Source organism: Hyla sarda, chromosome 10 (assembly GCF_029499605.1).
Source record: "Hyla sarda isolate aHylSar1 chromosome 10, aHylSar1.hap1, whole genome shotgun sequence".
Classification (NCBI taxonomy): domain Eukaryota; kingdom Metazoa; phylum Chordata; class Amphibia; order Anura; family Hylidae; genus Hyla; species Hyla sarda.
Genome location: NC_079198.1, coordinates 35630394 through 35652371, shown reverse-complemented (window position 1 = coordinate 35652371; position 21978 = coordinate 35630394). Strand labels below are relative to the sequence as shown.

General features: G+C 48.5%; 1 protein-coding gene across 9 annotated transcripts in view; it reads left to right on the top strand.

Moving 5' to 3' along the window:
- ARHGEF12 (Rho guanine nucleotide exchange factor 12) overlaps nucleotides 1–21978 on the top strand; it is a 213876-nt gene that overhangs the window by 91730 nt on the left and 100168 nt on the right. For all 9 annotated transcript variants that reach the window (XM_056541899.1, XM_056541904.1, XM_056541903.1 and 6 more), the window contains one exon: nucleotides 12152–12184. In XM_056541899.1, the coding sequence (XP_056397874.1) occupies nucleotides 12152–12184 (33 nt within the window). The remainder of the gene's footprint in view (nucleotides 1–12151; nucleotides 12185–21978) is intronic.

The following is a 21978-nucleotide window of genomic DNA, read 5'->3' as shown; positions in this document are numbered from 1 at the left end:
CAAATTTTGCGCCGCAGCGCAAACTCCCAGCGAGAAACTTGCTGTAAACCCCCGCCCATGTGAATGTACCCTAAAAACACAACACTACACAAAATAAAAAGTAAAACACTACATATACCCTTAAACAGTGTCCCCCCCCCTATATATATATATATATATATATATATATATATATATATATATATATATATATATATAATATAAATAAAAGACTTGTACGGCGCGGTTTCCAAAACGGAGCCTCCAGCTGTTGAAAAACAACATCTCCCAGTATTGCCGGACAGCCACTGACTGTCAAGGCATGCTGGGAGTTTTGCAACAGCTGGAGGCACCCTGTTTGGGAAACACTGCTGTATGGTATTTTGGTGGCGGATGCAAAACCCCCAAATAGGCCTCAAATGCACATGGCGCTCTCTCACTTCGGAGCCTTGTCGTATTTCAAGGCCACAGTTTAGTGCCACATGGGTATTTCCGCACTCGGGAGAAATTGCGTTACAAATTTTGGGGGTCTTTTTCTCCTTTTACTCCTTATGAAAAGGTAAAGTTGGGGTCTACGCCAGCATGATAGTGCAAAAAAATTTAATTTTCTCTATCGGCTTCATTGGGGGACACAGACTCTGGGTATATGCTGCTGTCTCTAGGAGGCTTGACATAGCAGGATATAGCCGCCTCCAGGCCACTGAGCAATTCAGTTTTTGCTTAGTGTCTAAGGAGGTGGACACTTGTCTGGTGTTCTCCAGACCAGGTCTAATTTTTTATTTTAGGGAATGTGTTAGTTCTTTATTCCTTTTTATTTCTGTTTTCAGGTGGGGACTCAGGAACTGCGGTTCACTGTTTCCCTATTGCGAGAGTTGGCAGGCATCTTGGATGCACTGTTAAACCCCTCTCACTAACGGTCAGTGTTTGGGGTTGTACCTCATGGGTCCGGGTCCCCCTACCTCCCTGTTCGCCTCGCTATGAGCTTGGCTTGCCGCAGGTGAAAATGCTGACTGAAGACTACAGTCTGAAGACTTCTTTAGGTAAGTTCTTCAGCATAGGTGAGTATCTTTCTCTCCCATAGGTCTTGCAACAGCTGGAGACCCCTGTTTTTGGCCCTAGCCTGCAGAAACTGGGGCTGGCCTTGGGATACCTTATTATTCCCTGCAGGGGGATTGTTTTTTATTATTGGGGAAGCAGTGGTTCTACACAGTACACAGTAAGGGGGCACTTTATTGGAAACGTGTGTTTTATAGTGCACGCACTGCAGGCTTCTCTCTGCGGGCGGGTACGCCTTTTACTTTCACTTTCGGCAGCTGCGGCTGCCGACAACACTTCGCCCGCTCCGTCTCCGGGAGACGCTCCGGGCACACAGGAACTCACTACAGGCGGCGTGTGTGCTCGGGGTTCGGAGCGGGCGCCATTACTGAGAGAGTCCCTCTGTATTCTTTAGCGGACATTAGCTCCGCCCACCTGGCCGCATAAGCGCTTCAGCAGCATGAAATAGCCACCAATCAGCGCTGTGCGCGCGTTGGGGCCATGCAGGGGCCAATCACAGAGCTCCTTGCCTCTGACCCGGCCTCTTCCTCCTATTGGCCAGCATCTTTTCTCTCTCCCCTCAGCACGGTGCGGAGTTCTCCTCACAGCAGCTGCCTTGGGACACAGACTTGGGTGAGACTGTTCATTTTTTTTGTCATGTCCGTGCCCAGAACTGTTCCTCCCTCTAAGCAGATATCGGGAATATTAGTTACCCATTACGCTTGTAAAAACTGCTCTGCAAAAATGCCAGGTTCTGCTGAGCCCACTTGTTCTGCCTGCTCCACTGCTCCCCCAGACCCCCCTGCTATTTCTAACCCAGGTGCTCCTTCAGACCCGGTGTTTCCTCCCTCCAGCCTGGGTTTCCTCTCTCTCCCAGTCTATATCCGACTTGGCACAGGTCTCCCGTTCTGTGGTGACTGCCTTGGAGAGATCTTCCCTTCACCGGCCCTCTATAAGGTCCTGTTCCCCTTCTCCCTACGCTTCGCATAAGTGTAATAGGGGTGTCTCCTCTGACTCATCCCAGGAGTCTTCTGGTAGACACGGGCATTCCTCTCACAGGTCTCGCCCGACCGCTTCTTCAGGCCACACGCGTCACTCTTCCAGAGGACGTTCCCGTGGTCACCGCTCTGGCTCTCCTGAGCCACTTACCAGGTCGGAGTCTCCCTCTTCCAGGGCCGCCTCCACTCGTTCGCACTCTCCTGGAGAGCTAGCGGTCAAGGTTTCCGATTCGGCATCCGATTCGGAGCACCGTTCGAACTCAGTGGACACGGTGAACTCATTGGTTATGGCCATAAGAGACACCTTTAACCTAGAGGACCCAGGAACTTCGGACGCAGCTCCAGAAGTATCCTTTCATCGTGCCCGACCGGCACCCAAAGTGTTCAGCTCTCACGCTGAATTTGAGGCCATTCTCGAATCTGCCTGGAAGCACCCGGAGAAGAAGTTTCAGGGACTGAAGAAAGTCCATTATTATTAACATTTGACCGCTAAGCGGTCACTAAGACCCTAAATTTCCCACCCAATATAAAACTTAACGTTTAATGAGCCGAGATTAAAATAACCTCACACATATTGATCCATGGTGCATTGATTGGCATGACACTGCATGCTATAGAAGTGAATTGAAAAATTAGACTGTGGCTGCAGTCCACAGTCTATAGTGTGAGACAATTAAAAATCTAACACATCGCCATTTGCCTCTTAGCCCTTGATAAAGCCACAGCCTGTGGCGAAACGTCGGGCGGGCGGGCAATGTGTTAGATTTTTAATTGTCTCACACTATAGACTGTGGACTGCAGCCACAGTCTAATTTTTCAATTCACTTCTATAGCATGCAGTGTCATGCCAATCAATGCACCATGGATCAATATGTGTGAGGTTATTTTAATCTCGGCTCATTAAACGTTAAGTTTTATATTGGGTGGGAAATTTAGGGTCTTAGTGACCGCTTAGCGGTCAAATGTTAATAATATTGGATTTACCCTCCACTCATAGGTCCCTCCTATTGCATTGAAGAAAGTCCAAGCGCGATATCCTTTCACCCAGGACCTTGTCTCCAAAGTGACTTCTTCTCCATCGGTGGATCCTCCGGTTTCCGTTTCTCTAAAGCTACTACTTTGCCGCTGGCGGATGCAGCTGCCTTCAAGGATCCAGCAGACAAAAAGGTTGAGTCGTTGGCGAAGTATGCCTTTGAAGCAGTGGGTTCTTCCCTGCTTCCAGCCTTCGCCTCCACCTGGGTGTCTAAGGCCCTCTGGGTTTGGCATTTCCAACTCCATCAGGGCATACTTTCGGGTGACTTCCTGTTGTTCTGCTTCCTTGCACTCAGCTCGCTGCGCTGCCTTTGCCACCGGTAATCTAGTGGCCCTCCGTTGTTCCATTTGGCTTAAAACTTGGAACGCGGATGCTGCGTCTAAGAAGTCTCTCACCGAGATTCTTTTTACCGGTTCCCGACTTTTCGGCAAGCGCCTGGATGAGATTATCTCTGAGGCGACAGGTGGCAAGAGCTCTTTATTACCTCAAAACAAATCTAGCACTTCTTTCCGCAGAAAGTCTTCTTCCTTTCGGTCCTTTTGGACGTCTGGCCCCTCTAAAGGGTCCAGCCAGGTGCCTCCATGGGACAAGAAGGTTCCCTTTTTCAAGGCGCGTCCCTCTTGGAAGTCGAACACCAACCGCTCCGACCGTTTTGCAGCCAAATCGGGCAACCACAAACCCACTTCTGCATGAAGGGATGCCCCCACCCGCAGCTTTTTCTCGGGTGGGAGGTCGCCTCTTGCTCTTTCGAGATGTTTGGACCACGCACATTCAGGACTCCTGGGTCAGGGACATGGTGTCCACCAAATAGAATTTGCCTCCCTTCCGAGGGATCATTTTTTTTCAGTCCCGTGGTCCCCGATCTCCCTCGCTTGCGAGGGAATTTCGGGAGGCTCTTCAGTCCCTTCTCGTCCAGGGTGTCATTGTCCCAGTTCCTTCAAGGGAACACTTTCGGGGTTTTTATTCCAATCTTTTCATGGTTTCCAAGAAAAACGGTTCTGTGCGGCCAATCCTGGATCTCAAACGTCTCTACCAACATCTTATTATCCACCATTTTCGAATGGAATCTCTCCGTTCGGGTGCGGCATCTATGGATCAAGGGGAGTTTCTTTCCTCAGTGAACATCAAGGATGCCTACCTCCACGTTCCAATTTTTCCCGGACACCAGCAGTACCTCCGCTTTGCGTTTCAGGAAGGTCATTATCGATTTGTGGCTCTCCCCTTCGGTCTGGACACAGCGCCACGAGTCTTTACCAAGATTTTGGCGCCTGTGGTAGCTCTGTTACGGTCAAGAGGGGTCTCAGTGATACCCTACTTGGACGACCTCCTCATCAAGGCCTCACTCTTCAGACCTTATGTCGCTTCGGGTGGATGGTCAACCGAGACAAATCAGTTCTCTCCCCCACCCAGTCTCTGGTCTTCTTGGGGCTTCAGTTCGACTCGGCCTCGGCTCGGATTCGTCTCCCTCCAGACAAACGTCTTGCCCTCTTGTCGGGAGTCCGCTCCCTCCGGATACCATCCCCGGTCACCATCCGTACTTGCATGGAAGTCCTGGGTCGGATGGTGACAGCCATGGAGGCCGTACCCTTTGCCCAGTTTTATTACTGTCCTCTTCAGCTGGCGATTCTTGCACGATTGGACAGGTCCCCTCTCTCTCTCAATCGCAAGATTGCTCTCTCTCTTCGGACCCGTCGGTCTCTGAGCTGGTGGCTCCGCTCCCCCCTTCTTCTTCAGGGGCGTTCGTTCCTCCCCCTCCACTGGCAGGTGGTCACGACGGATGCCAGCCTATCGGGCTGGGGGGGTGTTTTCAGGGATCAGATGGTTCAAGGCCTCTGGCCTCCCCAAGAAGCCCTTCTTTCCATAAACATCCTGGAACTGAGGGCAATGTATCTTTGTCTGAAGCATTGGGAGTCCCTGCTTCAGGGCCACCCTGTCCGTGTCCAGTCGGACAACGCCACGGCTGTGGCGTACATCAATCGGCAGGGCGGCACTCGCAGCTTAGTGGCCATGTCCGAGGTGACAAAGATCCTCCTCTGGGCGGAACAAGTAGTTCCAGCCATTTCGGCGATTCACATTCCGGGAGTGCTCAACTGGGAAGCGGATTTCCTCAGTCGGTCCTCAGCCGACCCCGGAGAGTGGTCTCTTCTTCCGGAGTTATTCGCGCAGATCTGCGACCTCTGAGGGTCCCCAGACGTGGATCTCTTCGCGTCTCGACACAACCGGAAAATTCCGACATTTGTGTCAAAGTCAGGGGCCCTAGCCGTGGATGCCCTAGTAATTCCGTGGTCGGGCTTTGTACTGCCCTACCTGTTCCCTCCTCTCCCCCTCCTTCCCAGGGTTCTGAGGAAGCTCAAGGCGGAAGGAGTCCCCGCCATTCTGGTGGATCCAGACTGGCCTCGAAGGGCATGGTACGCTGACGTGGTGTTGCTTCTGGACGACGTTCCGTTCAGTCTTCCACTTCGTCCAGACCTACTGTCACAGGGTCCCCTTTGCCACCCCAATTTACAGTCGCTGCATTTGACGGCGTGGCGGTTGAGACCGCAGTTCTAAGGGCCCGCGGCTTCTCTTCCCAGGTAATTCGCACCATGCTCAGGACTCGCAAGCCCTTCTTCAAAAATGTATCACCGTACCTGGCGGGCTTACTTTCGTTGGTGCGAAGCTCAGACCTTTTCTCGTTACCTTTTCCGTTCCCCGTCTCCTCTCCTTTTTGCATTCGGGGTTGGAACAAGGGCTGGCTCTCAGCTCCATTAAGGGTAAGGTTTCGTCCCTTTCCATTCTCTTTCAGCGTCCTCTGGCTTCCAATTCGCATGTCCGGACCTTCCTTAAGGGCTGGCACATGCTGCCCCCTTACCGGTCCCCTTCTCCCCCTTAGGACTTGAGCTTAGTTCTAGGCGCTCTTCAGGACTCACCCTTTGAGCCTCTTAGGGAGGTTCCCCTTCGCCTACTATCCTGGAAAGTGGCTTTTCTTATAGCTATTACTTCCATTAGGAGAGTATCTGAACTGGCAGCTCTTTCCTGCCGTCCTCCTTTCCTGATACCGTATTTATCAGCGTATAACACACACTGGCGTATAACACGCACCCCCATTTTAACAGGGAAATTTAAGTTAAAAAAAATAAAATGTAAAATAAATGACGGACTAAATGCCACATCATCCCCCCCCCCCCCACTTCGTTTTCTTTTGCACCTCAGTTTGGTCCCGTCCCCTCCAGTGCCACATCATTCCTTCCCTTTTATCAGTCCCTGTGCCACATTTACCCCTCTCATCGCCACCCCCCATGTCTCATCATCCCCCCATGTCTCATCATTTCCCCGTCATAGACCATCACTAGCCATACAGACATTAAGCATTTAGTGCCTCCCCACACCATAATTTCCCCCTGTCTCATCATCCCCCCACCCTGTCTCATCATCCCCCCCATCATTTCCATCTGTCTCATCATCTCCCCACCCTGTTTCATCATGTCCCCCATCATTCCCTCCTTATCATTTCCCCCTATCTCATCATGTCCCCCATCATTCCCCCTGTCTCATCATCCCCCACCCTGTCTCATCATGTCCCCCAATCATTCCCCCTCATCATCCCCCACCCTGTCTCATCATGCCCCCTCATCATTTCCCCCGGTCTCATCATTTCCCCCGGTCTCATCATTTCCCCCGGTCTCATCATTTCCCCCCGTCTCATCATTTCCCCCCGTCTCATCATTTCCCCCCCGTCTCATCATTTCCCCCCGTCTCATCATTTCCCCCCGTCTCATCATTTCCCCCCGTCTCATCATTTCCCCCCGTCTCATCATTTCCCCCCGTCTCATCATTTCCCCCCGTCTCATCATTTCCCCCCGTCTCATCATTTCCCCCCGTCTCATCATTTCCCCCCGTCTCATCATTTCCCCCCGTCTCATCATTTCCCCCCGTCTCATCATTTCCCCCTGTCTCATCATGTCCCCCATCATTATCCCCCCACCCTGTCTCATCTTGTCCCCATCATTCCCCCCTCATCATCCCCCACCCTGTCTCATCACCCCCCCCACTCATGATTTCCCCGTCTCATCCCCCCATCATTCCCCCCCCTCATCATTTACCGTCTCATCATCCCCCCCCAGTGGTCTTCAACCTGCGGACCTCCAGATGTTGCAAAACTACAACTCCCAGCATGCCCGGACAGCCAACTGCTGTCCAGGCATGCTGGGAGTTGTAGTTTTGCAACATCTGGAGATCCGCAGGTTGAAAACCACTCTTCCCCTTTCCTTACCGGTCTGCACTTCGGCAGGTCAGGTCAGGCGGGGGTCTTGCAGGCTGCGGTCAGTGAAGCTGATGAGTGACTTCCTCTGCCGGCTTCTCTGCGCGCCATCACGGATCTCACTTTTCGGCGGCGACTACAGGAAATGAAAAGTGAGATCCGTGATGCTGCGCAGAGGAGCTGAGAGAGGACTTCACTCATCAGCTTCACTGACCGCAGTCCGCAGGACCCCCCGCCTGACCTGACCTGCCAAAGCGCAGACAGGTAAGGAAAATAAACAAATCTATAAAAAAGCAGGCAAAAGGTGGAATGATGAGGGAGGGGGAGGGAGGGAAAAGGGGGAATGAAAAGTGAAACTCACTTGTTTTCTCCCACACTATCCACAGGTACTGGTGGATAGTGCAGGAGACGCTGATTAAAAGGTAGGGCAGATCCGGACAAGGTAGGGCTCAGCGTCTCCCGCACTATCTACCACACCAGTACCTGAGGATCGTGCGGGAGAAAACAAGTGACAGCGGGGAGGAAACGCCGCTGGTCACTGATTTTAAAGTGGCCACGGCCGTGCTGTTAATACTTAACAAGCAGACGCTGCTGCGGCCACTTTAAATCAGTGACCAGACTTATCGGCGTATAACACGTAGGCAGACTTTTTGCCTTAAATTTAAGTTTTAAAAGAGCTTGTTATACACCGATAAATACGGTAATTCATCAGGACAAGATTGTTTTCAGGCCAGATCCGTCCTTCTTACCTAAGGTCGTTTCGGCTTTTCATCTCAACGAGGACATCATCTTTCCGTCCTTTTGTCCCGCTCCTTCTCATCCCAGGGAGCGCCTGCTCCACAAATTGGATTCTGTCACCTCTTCCTTTCGTCAGTGCGATTCTTTTTTTCGTCCTTACGGAAGGTCGTCGGAAGGGACAGCCTGCTTCCAAGGTCACCATTTCTAGGTGGATCCGATGTGCTATTTCGGAAGCTTACCGCTGCAAGTGGAAGATCCCACCCTTCAGGGTTTTGGCTCATTCCACCCGCTCTGTGGGTGCATCCTGGGCTCTCCGAAACAAGGCCTCGGCCTCACAGATCTGTAAAGCGGCCACCTGGTCATCTTTGCACACTTTTTCGAGATTCTACCAGGTTCATACTTTCGCATCGGCTGATGCTAGTCTGGGGCGTAAAGTGTTACAGGCGGCGGTGGTACCGCCGACTGCCTGACCTTTTTTTTTCTGTGCCCACCCAAGGGACGGCTTTGGTACATCCCAGAGTCTGTGTCCCCCAATGGATCCGATAGAAATAAGGAGATTTTTTTAGACTTGCCGTAAAATCTTTCTCGAAGGATCCATTGGGGGGACACAGCTCCCGCCCTTTTCTGGGGTTCCTTTTCGGTTATCTGTCCGAGGGAGTGTTCAGTTATTTTTTTTCTTCTGGTTCTTGGACAGTTCATGTTTTTTTCTTTTGACCGGTCGGTCTCCTCCTATTGCTCTGAGACTAAACTGAATTGCTTAGATGCCTGGAGGCGGTTATATCCTGCTGGGAGGAGCCGACTTTTTGGTTACCATAGTGTCAAGCCTCCTAGAGACAGCAGCATATACTCAGAGACTGTGTCCCCCAATGGATCCTTCGAGAAAAAGACCCCTAAAATTGGCAACGCAATTTCTCCTGAGTACGGAAATACCCCATATGTGGGCACACCATGTACATTTGAGGTCTAAATTGGTGATTTGCACAGGGGTGGCTGATTTTACTGCAGTTCTGACATAAACGCAAAACAATAAATACCCACATGTGACCCCATTTTGGAAACTACACCCCTCACGGAATGTAACAAGGGGTATAGTGAGCCTTAACACCCCACAGGTGTTACCCTACATCAAGCATGTCAAACTCAAAGGCTAACATGGGCCAAAAAAACAAGGTTTAAGTTTATGTGGGCCGCATCCAAAAAAGGACGTAGTAACGCCGGCCCTTGAATTATGGGAGCGTGACGTGAGTGAATGTCAATATGAGGCCCCCACATTAGGTGCCCAGTACAGTTCCCCCACATTAGGTGCCCAGTACAGTTCCCCCACATTAGGTGCCCAGTACAGTTCCCCCATAGACATGCAGCCTCCAGCCATATACACTGTATGGCTGGAGGCTGTATGCCTGTGTACTGCCACACTTCAGTGCTCTGACCACCACTCCTCCGGTCCGGCCATAGCTGTAGGTCCCGAGACCGGAGGAGCGGTGGTCTGACCACCGAAGCTGACGTGCCGCTGGTCACTTATCATGCTGGCCAGCGCGCGTCTTCCACCTCCATGTTCCGCTCCTCCACGTCAGTGACTTCCCGGCGTGCGCTATCTCCCGGCGGCCCCTGCGTTTTTAAACTTAACGCAGGGCTGCTGAGAGTTGACGGGGGCATCCCTGTGTTCCGAAAACCTCTTTCGGGACACAGGGATGTCTGGGCCGCAAATATATTCATTGCGGGCAGCATGTTTGGCACCCATGCCCTACATTTTTAATTTTCACAAGGGAGAATAGGAAAAAAGCCCCCCAAAATTTGTAGCCCCATTTCTTCTTAGTATGAATCTACCCCATATGTGGATGTAAAGTGCTCTGGGGGCGAACTACAATGCTCAGAAGCGAAGGAGTGCCATTGGGCTTTTGGAGAGAGAATGTTTCTGAAATTGAAGGCCGTGTGTGTTAACAAAGCCCCCTTAGTGCCAGTGGACCCCCCCCCCCCCCCCCCACATGTGATCCGATTTTGGAAACTATACACCTCACAGAATTCAATAACGGGTACAGTGGGCATTTACACCCTACAGGTGTCTGACAGATTTTTGGATCAGTGGTCCATGAAAATGAAAAATTAAATCTCTGTGAGGGGTGTAGTTTCCAAAATGGGGTCACATGTGGGGAGGGTCCACTGTTCTGGGACCACGGGGGGGGGGGGCTTTATAAACACACATGGTCCCCGAGTTCCATTCCAACCAAATTCTCTCTCCAAAAGCTCAATGGCGCTGCTCCTCTTCTGAGCATTGTAGTTCGCCCGCAGAGCACTTTACATCCACATATGGGGTAATTCCATACTCAGAAGAAATGGGGTTACAAATTTTGGGAAGCTTTTTCTCCTATTACCCCTTGTAAAATTTGGGGGAAAACCAGCATTTTAGTGAGAAAAAAAATTATCTACACATCCGACTTTAACGAAAAACCGTCAAACACCTGTGGGGTTAAGGCTCGCTGTACCCCTTGTTACGTGCCATGACCGGTGTCGTTTCCAAAATAGTATGCCATATTGTTTTTTTTTTGTTTTGTTTTTTGCTGTTCTGGCACCATAGGGGCTTCCTAAATGTGACATGCCTCCCAAAAACCATTTCAGAAAAGCTCACTCTCCAAAATCCCATTGACGCTCTTTCCCTTTTGAGCCCTCTACTGCACCCACCGAACACTTTACATACAAATATGAGGTATTTCTTTACTCGAGAGAAATTGGGTTACAAATTTTGGGGGGCTTTTTCTCCTTTTACCCCTTGTAAATTTTCAAAAACTGGATTTACAAGAACATGCGAGTGTAAAAAAAGATTTAGAATTTTCTCCTTCACTTTGCTGCTATTCCTGTGAAACACCTAACTGAACACTTACTGAATGTCATTTTGAATACTTTGAGGGGTGCAATTTTTATAATAGGTTTAGTTATGAGGTATTTCCAATATGAAGGCCCTTCAAATCCACTTCAAAACTGAACTTTTACCTGAAAAATTCTGATTTTGAAAATGTTGTGAAAAATTGGAAAATTGCTGCTTAACTTTGAAGACCTTTGATGTCTTCCAAATGTAAAAACATGTCAACTTTATGATGAAAATATAAAGTAGACATATTGTATATGTGAATCAATATGTAATTTATTTGGTATGTCTATTTTCCTCATAAGCAGAGAGTTTCAAAGTTAAAACAAATTCAAAATTTTCAAATTTTTCATCAAATTTAGGAATTTTTCACCAACAAATGATGCAGGTATCGACAAAATTTTACTACTGACATAAAGTAAAATATGTCAGGAAAAAACTATCTAGGAATCAGAATGAAACGTAAAAGCATCCCAGAGTTATTAATGCTTAAAGTGACAGTGGTCAGATGTGCAAAAAATGCCCGGGTCCTTAAGGTGAAAATGGGCTGGGTCCTTAAGGAGTTAAAGAAAATCAGTCACTAGTTTCACCCACAGTAACCAGCGGCACTGACTGGTAGTGTGGGTGACACTGATTAAAATTAACCTTTCTGTGTCCTTATCCGCTGCTGCCTTCCTGAGTGATCTTTATTTTACTGAATATGTAAATGAGCAGTCAAGGGCATGGGCAGGGCTACAATCACGGGCATGGGGACATCAGTGCTGTTCATTCATTGCTCGGCACGGCTTATTAATATTCACTTTATTCCCTGCTCTGTCTTAGTGCCTACTGCAATTCCCAGTATGCCCGGCTTTCTGGGCATGCAGGGAATTGTAGTTTTGTTTTGCGCATTAGGCACTAAGACAGAGCGGAGAATGACGTGAATATTAATAGGAATTAAGAATAGACATGACTATTATTTCTGCGCAGTCCGCACGGAAATGCTTTGCCGTCAATATGACTGCGCAGCAATAATAGTCATGTCTATTCTTTCTGCAGACTCCGGAATCGGGGTTTCAGCTTGTGCACAGTGCTGCAGAATCCCTTGAATTCAATTAGAGTGCAGCGCCACCTGCTGCTGGTGCAGGCTGTCCTGGGGAGAGGCTCATTGTTGTCCTTCTTTACAGTGATAATTCAACCATATTTTGCATTAGCTGACAGTTTTTAGGTTTTGTATCTTAATGCGAAAGGTGGTTTAATGAGCAATTTCTTGTTTTTCTTTACAGACTTTCATTGCAGCCCCCTGAAGATGAAAAATGGTAAGTTTCTCCTTGGTTCTCATTAGTTATATGCAGGGAGAACATTTATCTGAAAGCATGGGGGCATAATTACAAGTTTATGAAAAGAGATTGCCCAAATAATTTCTGTTGTATCGCCACCCAGGGCTGTTATATTGCTAGATTTCACTGGTGCTGCACTGCTTTTTTGCTGGAAATTGTCTCCATTTGTGCTCTAATAAGGAAGGAGAAGCTGATTTCTGGCCTTCATTATATGCCGTCCTGATGAGTGAAAAATTTAGATTGCTGGTTGCTGCACTTTCAGACACTCATAGTTGTGCCTGATTGAAGTAAATCCTATCCAGCCCAGAGCTCTGGGAAACCTTTAATTCTAGAACTCTTACACAGTGTTTATTTGAGGGGAGGGATAATCCTCCCTCAGGCATTGTGAAAGTCTGAAAGGGGTTTCCTGGTTTTATGTAAATAAGGCTTATTATGTTAACTTACTGTACTTATTATATAGATTTTTTTTTAACCCCTTAAGGACCACGAGCGTACGGGTATGCCCTGAAGTCCTTGTACTTAAGGACCTGTACGCCCATGGGAATTTCAGTTCCCATCGCTCGACTGGCGGAGACTGGACCGGGATGCCTGCCGAAATCATTCAGCAGGCACCCTGTGCCAACCCCCAGGACCCCCCGTTACCGTCCGACAAATCAGGACTCCTACTGTGGGGTGTCCCTAACGGCACCCACTCCGCCCCTTCTCCTGTGGGCGAGAGCTGGTGCCGGGAGTGTGTACCTGGAGTGGGGGCCCCCCGATCCCCGACATCGGTGGCGCCATAGGGGCCTCCGGAGCGGAAACAGTGGCGGGGGTGGCAGGCAGGATCTGGCAGAGCAGCAGCAGGAGGTAACACTGGCCTCCTGCTGTTGCTTAGCAACAACTTCCAGCATGCACAAAAGGGCATGCTGGAAGTTGTTGTTATGGAACAGCAGAAGACACTATTACAACCCCCAGCATGCCCTTTGGTAGATTGTGCATGCTGGGGGTTGTAGTTATGCAACAGCTGGAGTCCGTTTTTTCTATTAAAAAGTGTGCCTCCAGCAATTGCATAACTACAACCCCCAGCATGCACAAACTATCAAAGGGCATGCTGGGAGTTGCAGTAGTGTGCCTCCAGCTGTTGCATAACTACAAGTCCCAGCATGCATGGGCAGCCAAAGGGCATGCAGGGAGTGTTAGTAGTATGCCTCCAGCTGTTGCATGACTACATGTCCTAGCATGCCCTTCAGCTGTCAGTGCATGCTGAGAGTTGTAGCTTTTGCAACAGCTGGAGGCACACTGGTTGCAAAACACTGAGTTAAGTAACACATTTTCAGTGTTTTGCAACCTGTGTGCCTCCAGCTGTTGCATAACTACAACCCCCAGCATGCACGGACAGCCACAGGCCATGCTGGGAGTTGTAGTTTTGCAACAGCTGGAGGTTTGTACAGGGTACATTCACACGGGAAGGGGTTTACAGTGAGTTTTTTGCTGCCAGTTTGAGATGCAGCAAATTTTCCGCTGCAGCTCAAATGCCCTGCGGGAAACTTGCTGTAAACCCCCGCCCATGTGAATGTACCCTAAAAACACTACACTACATCTACACAAAATAAAAAGTAAAACACTACATATACCCCTACACAGTTACACCCCCCCCCCCCCCCCCCCCCATAAAAATTAAAAATGTCTCATACGGCACTGTTTCCAAAACGGAGCCTCCAGCTGTTGCAAAACAACAACTCCCAGTATTGCCGGACAGCTATTGACTGTCAGGGCATGCTGGGAGTTTTGCAACAGCTGGAGCCACCCTGTTTGGGAAACACGATTTTGGAATCTGAGGCAAGAGTAATTATTGCATCCGGGTCCGTCCCTATGCAAATCCCTAATTTAGGACTCAAATGTGCATGCACTCTCTCACTTCGGAGCCCTGTTGTATTTCAAGGCAACAGTTTAGGGTCACATATGGGGTATTTCCGTAATTTGGAAAAATTGCCTAACACATTTTGGGGGGCCTTTTCTCCTTTCACCCCTTATGGAAAGGTAAAATTGGGGTCTACTCCAGCATGTTAGTTATTGTACAAAAAAATTTTTTTTTTGCACTAACATGCTGGTGTTGCCCCATATTTTACATTTCCACAAGAGGTAAAAGGAAAAAAAGACCCCCGAAATGTGTGACGCAATTTCTCCTGAGTATGGAAATACCCCATATGTCAATGTAAAATGCTCTGCGGGTGCAAAATAAGGCTCAGGAGTGAGAGCACCATGTACATTTGAGGTGATTTGCACAGGGGTGCAATAAAACACCCACATGTGACCCCATTTTGGAAACTACACCTCTAACGGAACAAAACAAGGGGTATAGTGAGCCTTAACACCCGACAGGTGTTAGAAGATTTAGCATTAGATGTGAACATGAAAAGTTTAAATTTTTTCACTAAAATACTTTTTTTTTTTACAAGGGGTAATAGGAAAAAAGCCCCCCAAAATTTGTAACACCATATCTTCGGAGTATATAAATACCCCATGTGTGGGCGTAAAGTACTCTGCGGGCAAACTACAATGCTCAGAAGAGAAGGAGCGCCATTGGGCTTTTGGAGAGAGACTGTGTCTGGAATTGAAGGCCATGTGCGTTTACAAAGCACCCATGGTGCCAGAACAGTGGACCCCCCCCCCCCCCCCACATGTGATCCCATTTTGGAAACTACACCCCTCATGGAATGTAATAAGGGGTGCAGGGAGCATTTACACCCCACTGGTGTCTGACAGATTTTTTTGAACATTGGTCCATGAAAATGCAAAATTTTATTTTTCATTAGCACAGCCCACTGTTCCAAATATCTGTCTAACGCCAGTGGGGTGTAAATGCTCACTGCACCCCCTTATTATATTCCATGAGGTGTGTCGTTTCCGAAATAGGGTCACGTGGGGGGGGGGGGGGGGGTGGGTTCCACTGTTCTGATCCCCCGACATCCAATCCAAACAAATTCTCTATCCAAAAGCTCTATGGCGCTCCTTCTGTTCTGAGCATTGTAGTTCACCCACAGAGCACTTTAAATCCAATTATGGTGCTGCCCTGGCACCATAGGGGCTTCCTAAATGCGACATGCCCCCAAAAAACAATTTCAGCAAAATTTGCTTTCAAAAAGCCAAATGTGGCTCCTTCTCTTCTGAGCATTGTAGTGCGCCTGCTGTGCAATTGATGTCCACACATGGGGTATTTTCTTACTCAGAAGAAATGGGGTTACAAATGTTGGGGTGCATTTTATTCTTTTACCTCTTGTAAAAAATTATTTGGGAAAAAAATGCATTTTAGTGAAAATATTTATTTTTTTCATTTACACATCCGACTTTAACGAAAAGTTGTCTAACACCTGTGGGGTGTTAAGGCTCACTTTACCCCTTGTTACACGCCATGAGGGATTAACTAACACCAAAAGCAAGAGACCATACAGATATATTTGTGAACAAAATGTCAACAATCTTAATTAGAATATCACAAAATCTAAAAACAAGCATTAAAAAAGCATATATAGTGAATGGATACAACAGGTACTTCAGGCAGGAGAACAGGAGATGAGGATGCTGATATATAAAGTTCCCAAATTAAAGCACAAAAAATAGTAGAGGTATAATACCTAAAATGGGGACATTTCCCTGGTGGTCATATAATACATACTCAGTATAAACCTATGAATAGGACAAGAAGGAATGTCACCAGCATTACAGTGCGTGAGAATATAAAGTGAACAACACACGGCGAAATTAAAAGTTAGTATACATGACCACTGCACATGAAGGGCACCACTCACCTCCTACCCCAAATGAGTTTTCTCTACAATGGCTTTGTCAAGGATTAAGATTTTTTTAATAGAAGTTATTTACAAATCTGTTTAACTTTCTGGAGCCAGTTGATCTAAAAAAAAATTTTTTGTTCCTGGAATACCCCTTTAAGGGGTTAAAATATGCTTACAGAGATGAAGTCTGTGCACACATTATTTTAACACTTTTTATGTAAAAACTATAGTTCAGTTTTTCTTTACATGTGGCCAAATAGCAAAGCTGTGGAATTGGCAGATTGAGGTTCTGCTGATGACCGCCATTAACCATTCAGATGCCGTGATTAATATTGATCATGGTATCTGTGGCAATGCAGCGGTATTTTCTTGCCCATTGAATCACCCGCAGCGTGACAGTGATGATCCGATGAGCCAAGACGGTGGCGGAGGGTCTTCTCACCTGTCTCCGACAGCTTTCACATGGTCTTCTTCTGTGACCTGCCTTCTAGCAGACCAGAGTAGAACACGATTATACTGATGCTATGCAGTGCTATGCATATAATTGCTATAAATATTTACCTGTGGGGACATAAAAAATGGAAAAGAAAAAAAATGGAACTAAGCCACTCTCCCAATAAAACATATTTGGAATCTGAACGTGCGAAAATGTCCAAATTATCAAAATATAATGTTAATGATCCTGTACGGTATATGGTGTAAATGTAAAATAAAAAGTCAAAATAGCTGCTTTTTGATCACATCACATTCCAATAATAAAAAGCAATAAAAATGTATGCTAAAGTTACAATATATATATATATATATATATATATATATATATATATATATATATATATATATATATATATATATATATTTTTGAACAAGCAGTACAATAGAAAAACATGTATACAATACAATTGTATTATTGACCACAGAATAAAGGAAACATGGCAATTTTACTATAAAGTGTACAGAGTAAAACACTCTTAGATGGCAAGGAGGAGAAAACAAAAATTCAAAAATGAAATTGGCTGTGTCTTTAAAGGAAAACTGTCACATATATTTTCTCCCGCACTATCCACAGGTATTGGTGGATAGTGCGGGAGACGCTGATTAAAACGAGCCCTACCTTGGACTGATCCGCCGTTCGCCCGTAATTGTAGTTTTAATCTCTGTATATATCCTGCTATAACTGGCAAAGGCGGTGCTTCTGCGGGCTAACGGACACTGACGTCAGCGCCGCTCATGAATATTCATCCCTCCCTCTGGTTAGGAGCGGCGAAGAGAGGGAGAACAGGAGGGATGAATATTCATGAGCGGCGCTGACGTCAGTGTCCGTTAGCCCGCAGAAGCACCGCCAGTTACAGCAGGATATACACAGAGATTAAAACTACAATTGAGGGCTCGTTTTAATCAGCGTCTCCCGCACTATCCACCAATACCTGTGGATAGTGTGGGAGAAAATATGTGACAGTTTTCCTTTAAGGAGTTATTAAAAATTTTCACCAGACAACCCCTTTAGGATGAACGAACATAAGACAAATTTAATATACAACTAAATATGTAATCATTTGAGTACTTGAAATGATCCATAGATATTTTCATGTATATCAGACCAGAAAATATGTATTCTGTAGAACAGTTGAGGATGGGATCCATACATGGTATGTGCATTTAATTAAGATCTGCTAGGTTCATCTTTTAAGAAAAAAAAAATGTCACTCATGCGTACAAGGATCCCCAGGGAGAAAAGCCTCATTATCCTGAATTGATTAGAAGACGTCAACTCTGTTCAAGAAACAAACATTTATCAAATCCACAAACTGGCGAGATTATCCTGTAATGGGATACACACAAACAGATTTGGATTAATAGAGCCTTTCCGACAGAGAGAACTCATCACGGGATGAAGTGTTCACACTGGAAAGTGATATCTTCGTCAGCTCTTTACAGTCCAGAAGTGAGACATCACCGGGAAGTGATCCTAAGAATGTTGGGGGAGATTTATCAAAACATGTGTAGAGAAATAGTGGAGCAGTTGCCCATAGCAACCAATCAGATTGCTTCTTCAATTTTTTACAGGCCTCTTTATAAATAAAATAATTAATCTTATTGGTTGCTCTGGGCAACTTTACCGCTACAGTTTTTTTTATATAAATCACCATAGAGAGAAGGCTATATTTAGAAAAGTTATGTACGGCTCAAAAAATGTCCATGGTTACAGTTGTAAAATGCAACATTTCCCATTCAGCTCCATTGGGGGACACAGGAACCGTGGGTATATCTTGCTGGCACTAGGCATACAAAAAAGAAGTCGGCCCCTCCCAGCAGGGTATACCCCACCTACTGCCTTAGAGACACTCAGTTTTAGCTTAGTGTCATAGGAGGCAACACGGGCCTGGATTGCTCCAGGCCTGGCCTAGTTTGTAATTTTTTAGAGTTAGTGTTTAGATTTTTTCTTCTTTTTTGTTTTTTCTAGGTAGGGGCGACGGGAGCATGGCGCTGCCTTTTTCCCCACATGTGACTGAAGGGCACGGTTCCAAAGAGTATGGTCCGTTAACCCTTCCTCACCACCGGCCAGCATCAGGTTTGTACCTTGGGTCTGGGTCGCCTATTGCCTCTGCTCGCCCCGCTTAAAGAAGCCTGGCATGATGCAGAAGGCTTAGTCTGTTGAAGACTTCTGGGGAACAGACTTCTAGGGAGGCAAGTATACCTCCATAGTCAGGTGAGTATATTCCCCGGCACCCCTCTCACCCACCCCACTCCACCTAACCTAGGGCCTCTCAGGGGTTAATCATGGGAATCACCTAACCTAAGGCCCTCAAGGGTTAATCATAGGAATATTCTTTATTCAGGGTTGGAGGGGCTCATTTATTGTGAGGAGCATTCTTGGGGGGAGAACTGGCCGCAACTGCGGCATACTTCTATACCGACAGCCGTCCCCACACACGGTGAGGCAGCTGCCGGCTTCTCCGGACGGCATTTGCGGCCGTCTGGTCTGGGACGGGACCTACCTACCTTTCAGTCCGCGGGCGGTCTCTGCTATCATTATCTCCGGCAGCCGTCCCCGCAGTGGGAGATGGCTGCCGGCTTCACAATCATCAGGGCGGCATGTTCTGCCGGGAGCCAGACCGCTATTTTAGTCCGCGGCTTTGGCCTGATCCTGGCCGCGAGTAGCTTCGCCCCCTTATTCGTGCTCTATGCGCGTCCAATGACCGCAGCGCTCGCACGGGGAAGGCATGTTCAGCCTATCCGGCGGCAGTGCGGGCACGCCAGGCTTTTTTCAGCCTCTCCCGTGCTAGAGCGCGCGTGGTAACTCCTCCCCTTCGGGATCACGTGACTCCGCCCCGGGTCCAGCACTGCCATCTTCACAGACGCTGCTGAACTCTGCTCCTGTGGGTCTCCCTTCTCGGCCGCGGCATCTCTGCTTGTTCAGCCGGCTGTCCTGTATTCCTGAAGCTGCAGGAACGTCAGTCAGGAACCTGGGTGAGCTTGTTCCAGTTTTCTTCTGTCACTAGTTAGCTATACTTGTCAATGTCCACCCCCAGCTTTGAACCTTCTTTCAGACAGGTGGCCCCTGCTTTGGTCACTTACTATGCTTGTACAGGGTGTAAGGTTAAGTTTTCGGGGGGTTCGGCTGGACCCACTTGTTCTGCCTGCTCTTCCTCACGCCCAAGATGGCCCTTCGGTGTCTATGGTCCCTGACCCTTCCCCAGTTTGGGTGTCTTCCCTCTCCCAAACTATCTCAGACTTGACACCGGTTTCCAAGGAGGTGGCTACGGCCTTAAGGCAGTCTTCCTTGCTTCCCCCTCGGGGAACAAGTTTGGTGTCTTCGGACCGTCGACGCTCCCACAGGCGCCCATGGGTTTTTTATACTGACTCATCTCCTGAAAACAGGCGCCGCTCACGCTCCAGGTCGACCGCTCTCCTAGGGGCCGTTCTCATTCCCCGAACCGCCCTTCCAGGTCCCGGTCACCTAGATCGGGAGCCTCCACTCACCGTTCCCGATCTCCGGGTGAACTAGGGGACTCTGACCCAGCTCCGCATTCGGATTCTGAATAGCGGTCATCCATGTCTGACTTGGTGGACAGCTTGGTGTCTGCAGTCAGGGACACCTTCCATCTACAGGACTCTGGACCTTCGGCCCTGCTCCCGAAGTTTCCTTTACACGTACTCATCGCTTTCCCAAGGTTTTCCATCCTCATAAGGAGTTTGATGAACTTCTGGAGACTGCCTGGAAGCTTCTGGAGAAGCGCTTCCAAGGCACTAAACGGTTAAAGACTATGTGTCCATTCCCTCAGGATCTTATCTCTAAATGGACCGTTCCACCATCTGTGCACCCCCCCAGTCTCCTGTTTATCCAAATCCACCACTCTACCGTTGGTGGATGCCGCTTCCTTTAAGGATCCCGTGGACAAACTGGTTGAGAATTTGGCCAAATACGCGTTTGAGGCAGTGGGATCCTCCCTGCTCCCAGCCTTCTCTTCAACCTGGGTCGCGAAGGCCTTATCGGTGTGGGCTTCTCAGCTTCGTCAAGGGCTATTGTCTGGGGCCTCCCCGGATGATCTGGCTGAGATTGCTCATCAGGTTTCAAACGCAGGTGAATATTTATGCCAGGTTTCATTGGAGTCTGCTCGCTGTGCGGCTGTCACGTCTGGCAATCTAGTCGCCATTCGTCGCTCTATGTGGCTCAAAGCTTGGAACGCTGATTCGGCTTGCAAGAAATCTCTGACGGAAATGGCCTTTACTGGCGGTCGCCTTTTTGGGAAACTGCTAGATGACATCATTTCCGAGGCTACGGGCGGTAAAAGTTCTTTTCTTTCCCAGAACAAGGCGTGCCGCCCTGCGGCTAGTGGGGGTTTTCGTAAGTCAACCTCCTTTCGGTCCTTTCGTGCCATGGGCGCCAGGATAAATCGAGCCCCTCGCCGGGTAGGCAGGGCCCGTCCTTCAAACTTCGCCCCTCATGGAAGCAGGATAGCCGTTCCAACCGATTTTCCACAAAATCGGGAACCCGCAAACCTTCCTCGACCTGAAGGGGCGCCCCCACCCGGGACTCCGTCTCGGGTGGACAGTCGCTTACTTCTTTTTCGGGACGTCTGGTTGGAGCAAGTCCAGGACTCTTGGGTTCGGGACGTCATCTCCGACGGTTACCGAATCGAGTTTGCTTCTTTTCCCCAGGATCGTTTTTTTCGGTCTCGGCCTCCCCGTTCACCTGCTCTGGCTGCAGGTTTTCATTCTGCCATTCTCACTCTGCTGCAACAGGGTGTCATTGTGCCCATCCCATCTCAGGACCGTTTCAAGGGTTTCTATTCAAACCTCTTCGTTGTCCCCAAAAAGGAGGGTTCAGTCCGTCCGATTTTGGACCAAAAACTCCTTAATCAACATCTTTGACTTCGCCACTTCCGAATGGAGTCGCTACGGTCGATCGTGGCATCCATGAATCAGGGCAAATTCCTGTCTTCAGTAGACATTCGGGATGGGTATCTCCACATCCTGATTTTTCTTCCTCATCAACGTTTTCTACGTTTTGCCGTTCCGCAGGGTCACTTTCAATTTGTGGCTCTGCCCTTCGGCCTGGCTACAGCCCCCAGGGTTTTTACCAAGGTCCTGGTGGCTGTCATGGCCATTCTCAGGTCCCAGGGGTGTCTGTCCTTCCTTACCTGGACGACCTGCTTATCAAGGCTCCATCCCGAATCCAGAATGAGGAGTCTCCACATCACCCTGCTGACCCTAACCAGCTTCGGGTGGCTGATCAACGAGGAGAAATCCAACCTTTCTCCCTCCCGGTCCCTGAGTTTTCCTCCCTCCAGACAAGCGAAGTGCTCTGCTGTCCGGCGTTCGTCACTTGAGACGCCCGCATCCAGTGTCTATTCGTGCCTGCATGGCAGTACTGGGCAGAATGGTGGCGGCCATTCTGCACAGTTCCGTTGCCGTCCGCTTCAGTGGGCCATTCTGTCTCTCTGGGACGGATCCCCCCCTGTCCTTATATCACCGGATCCATCTGCCGACCTCTGC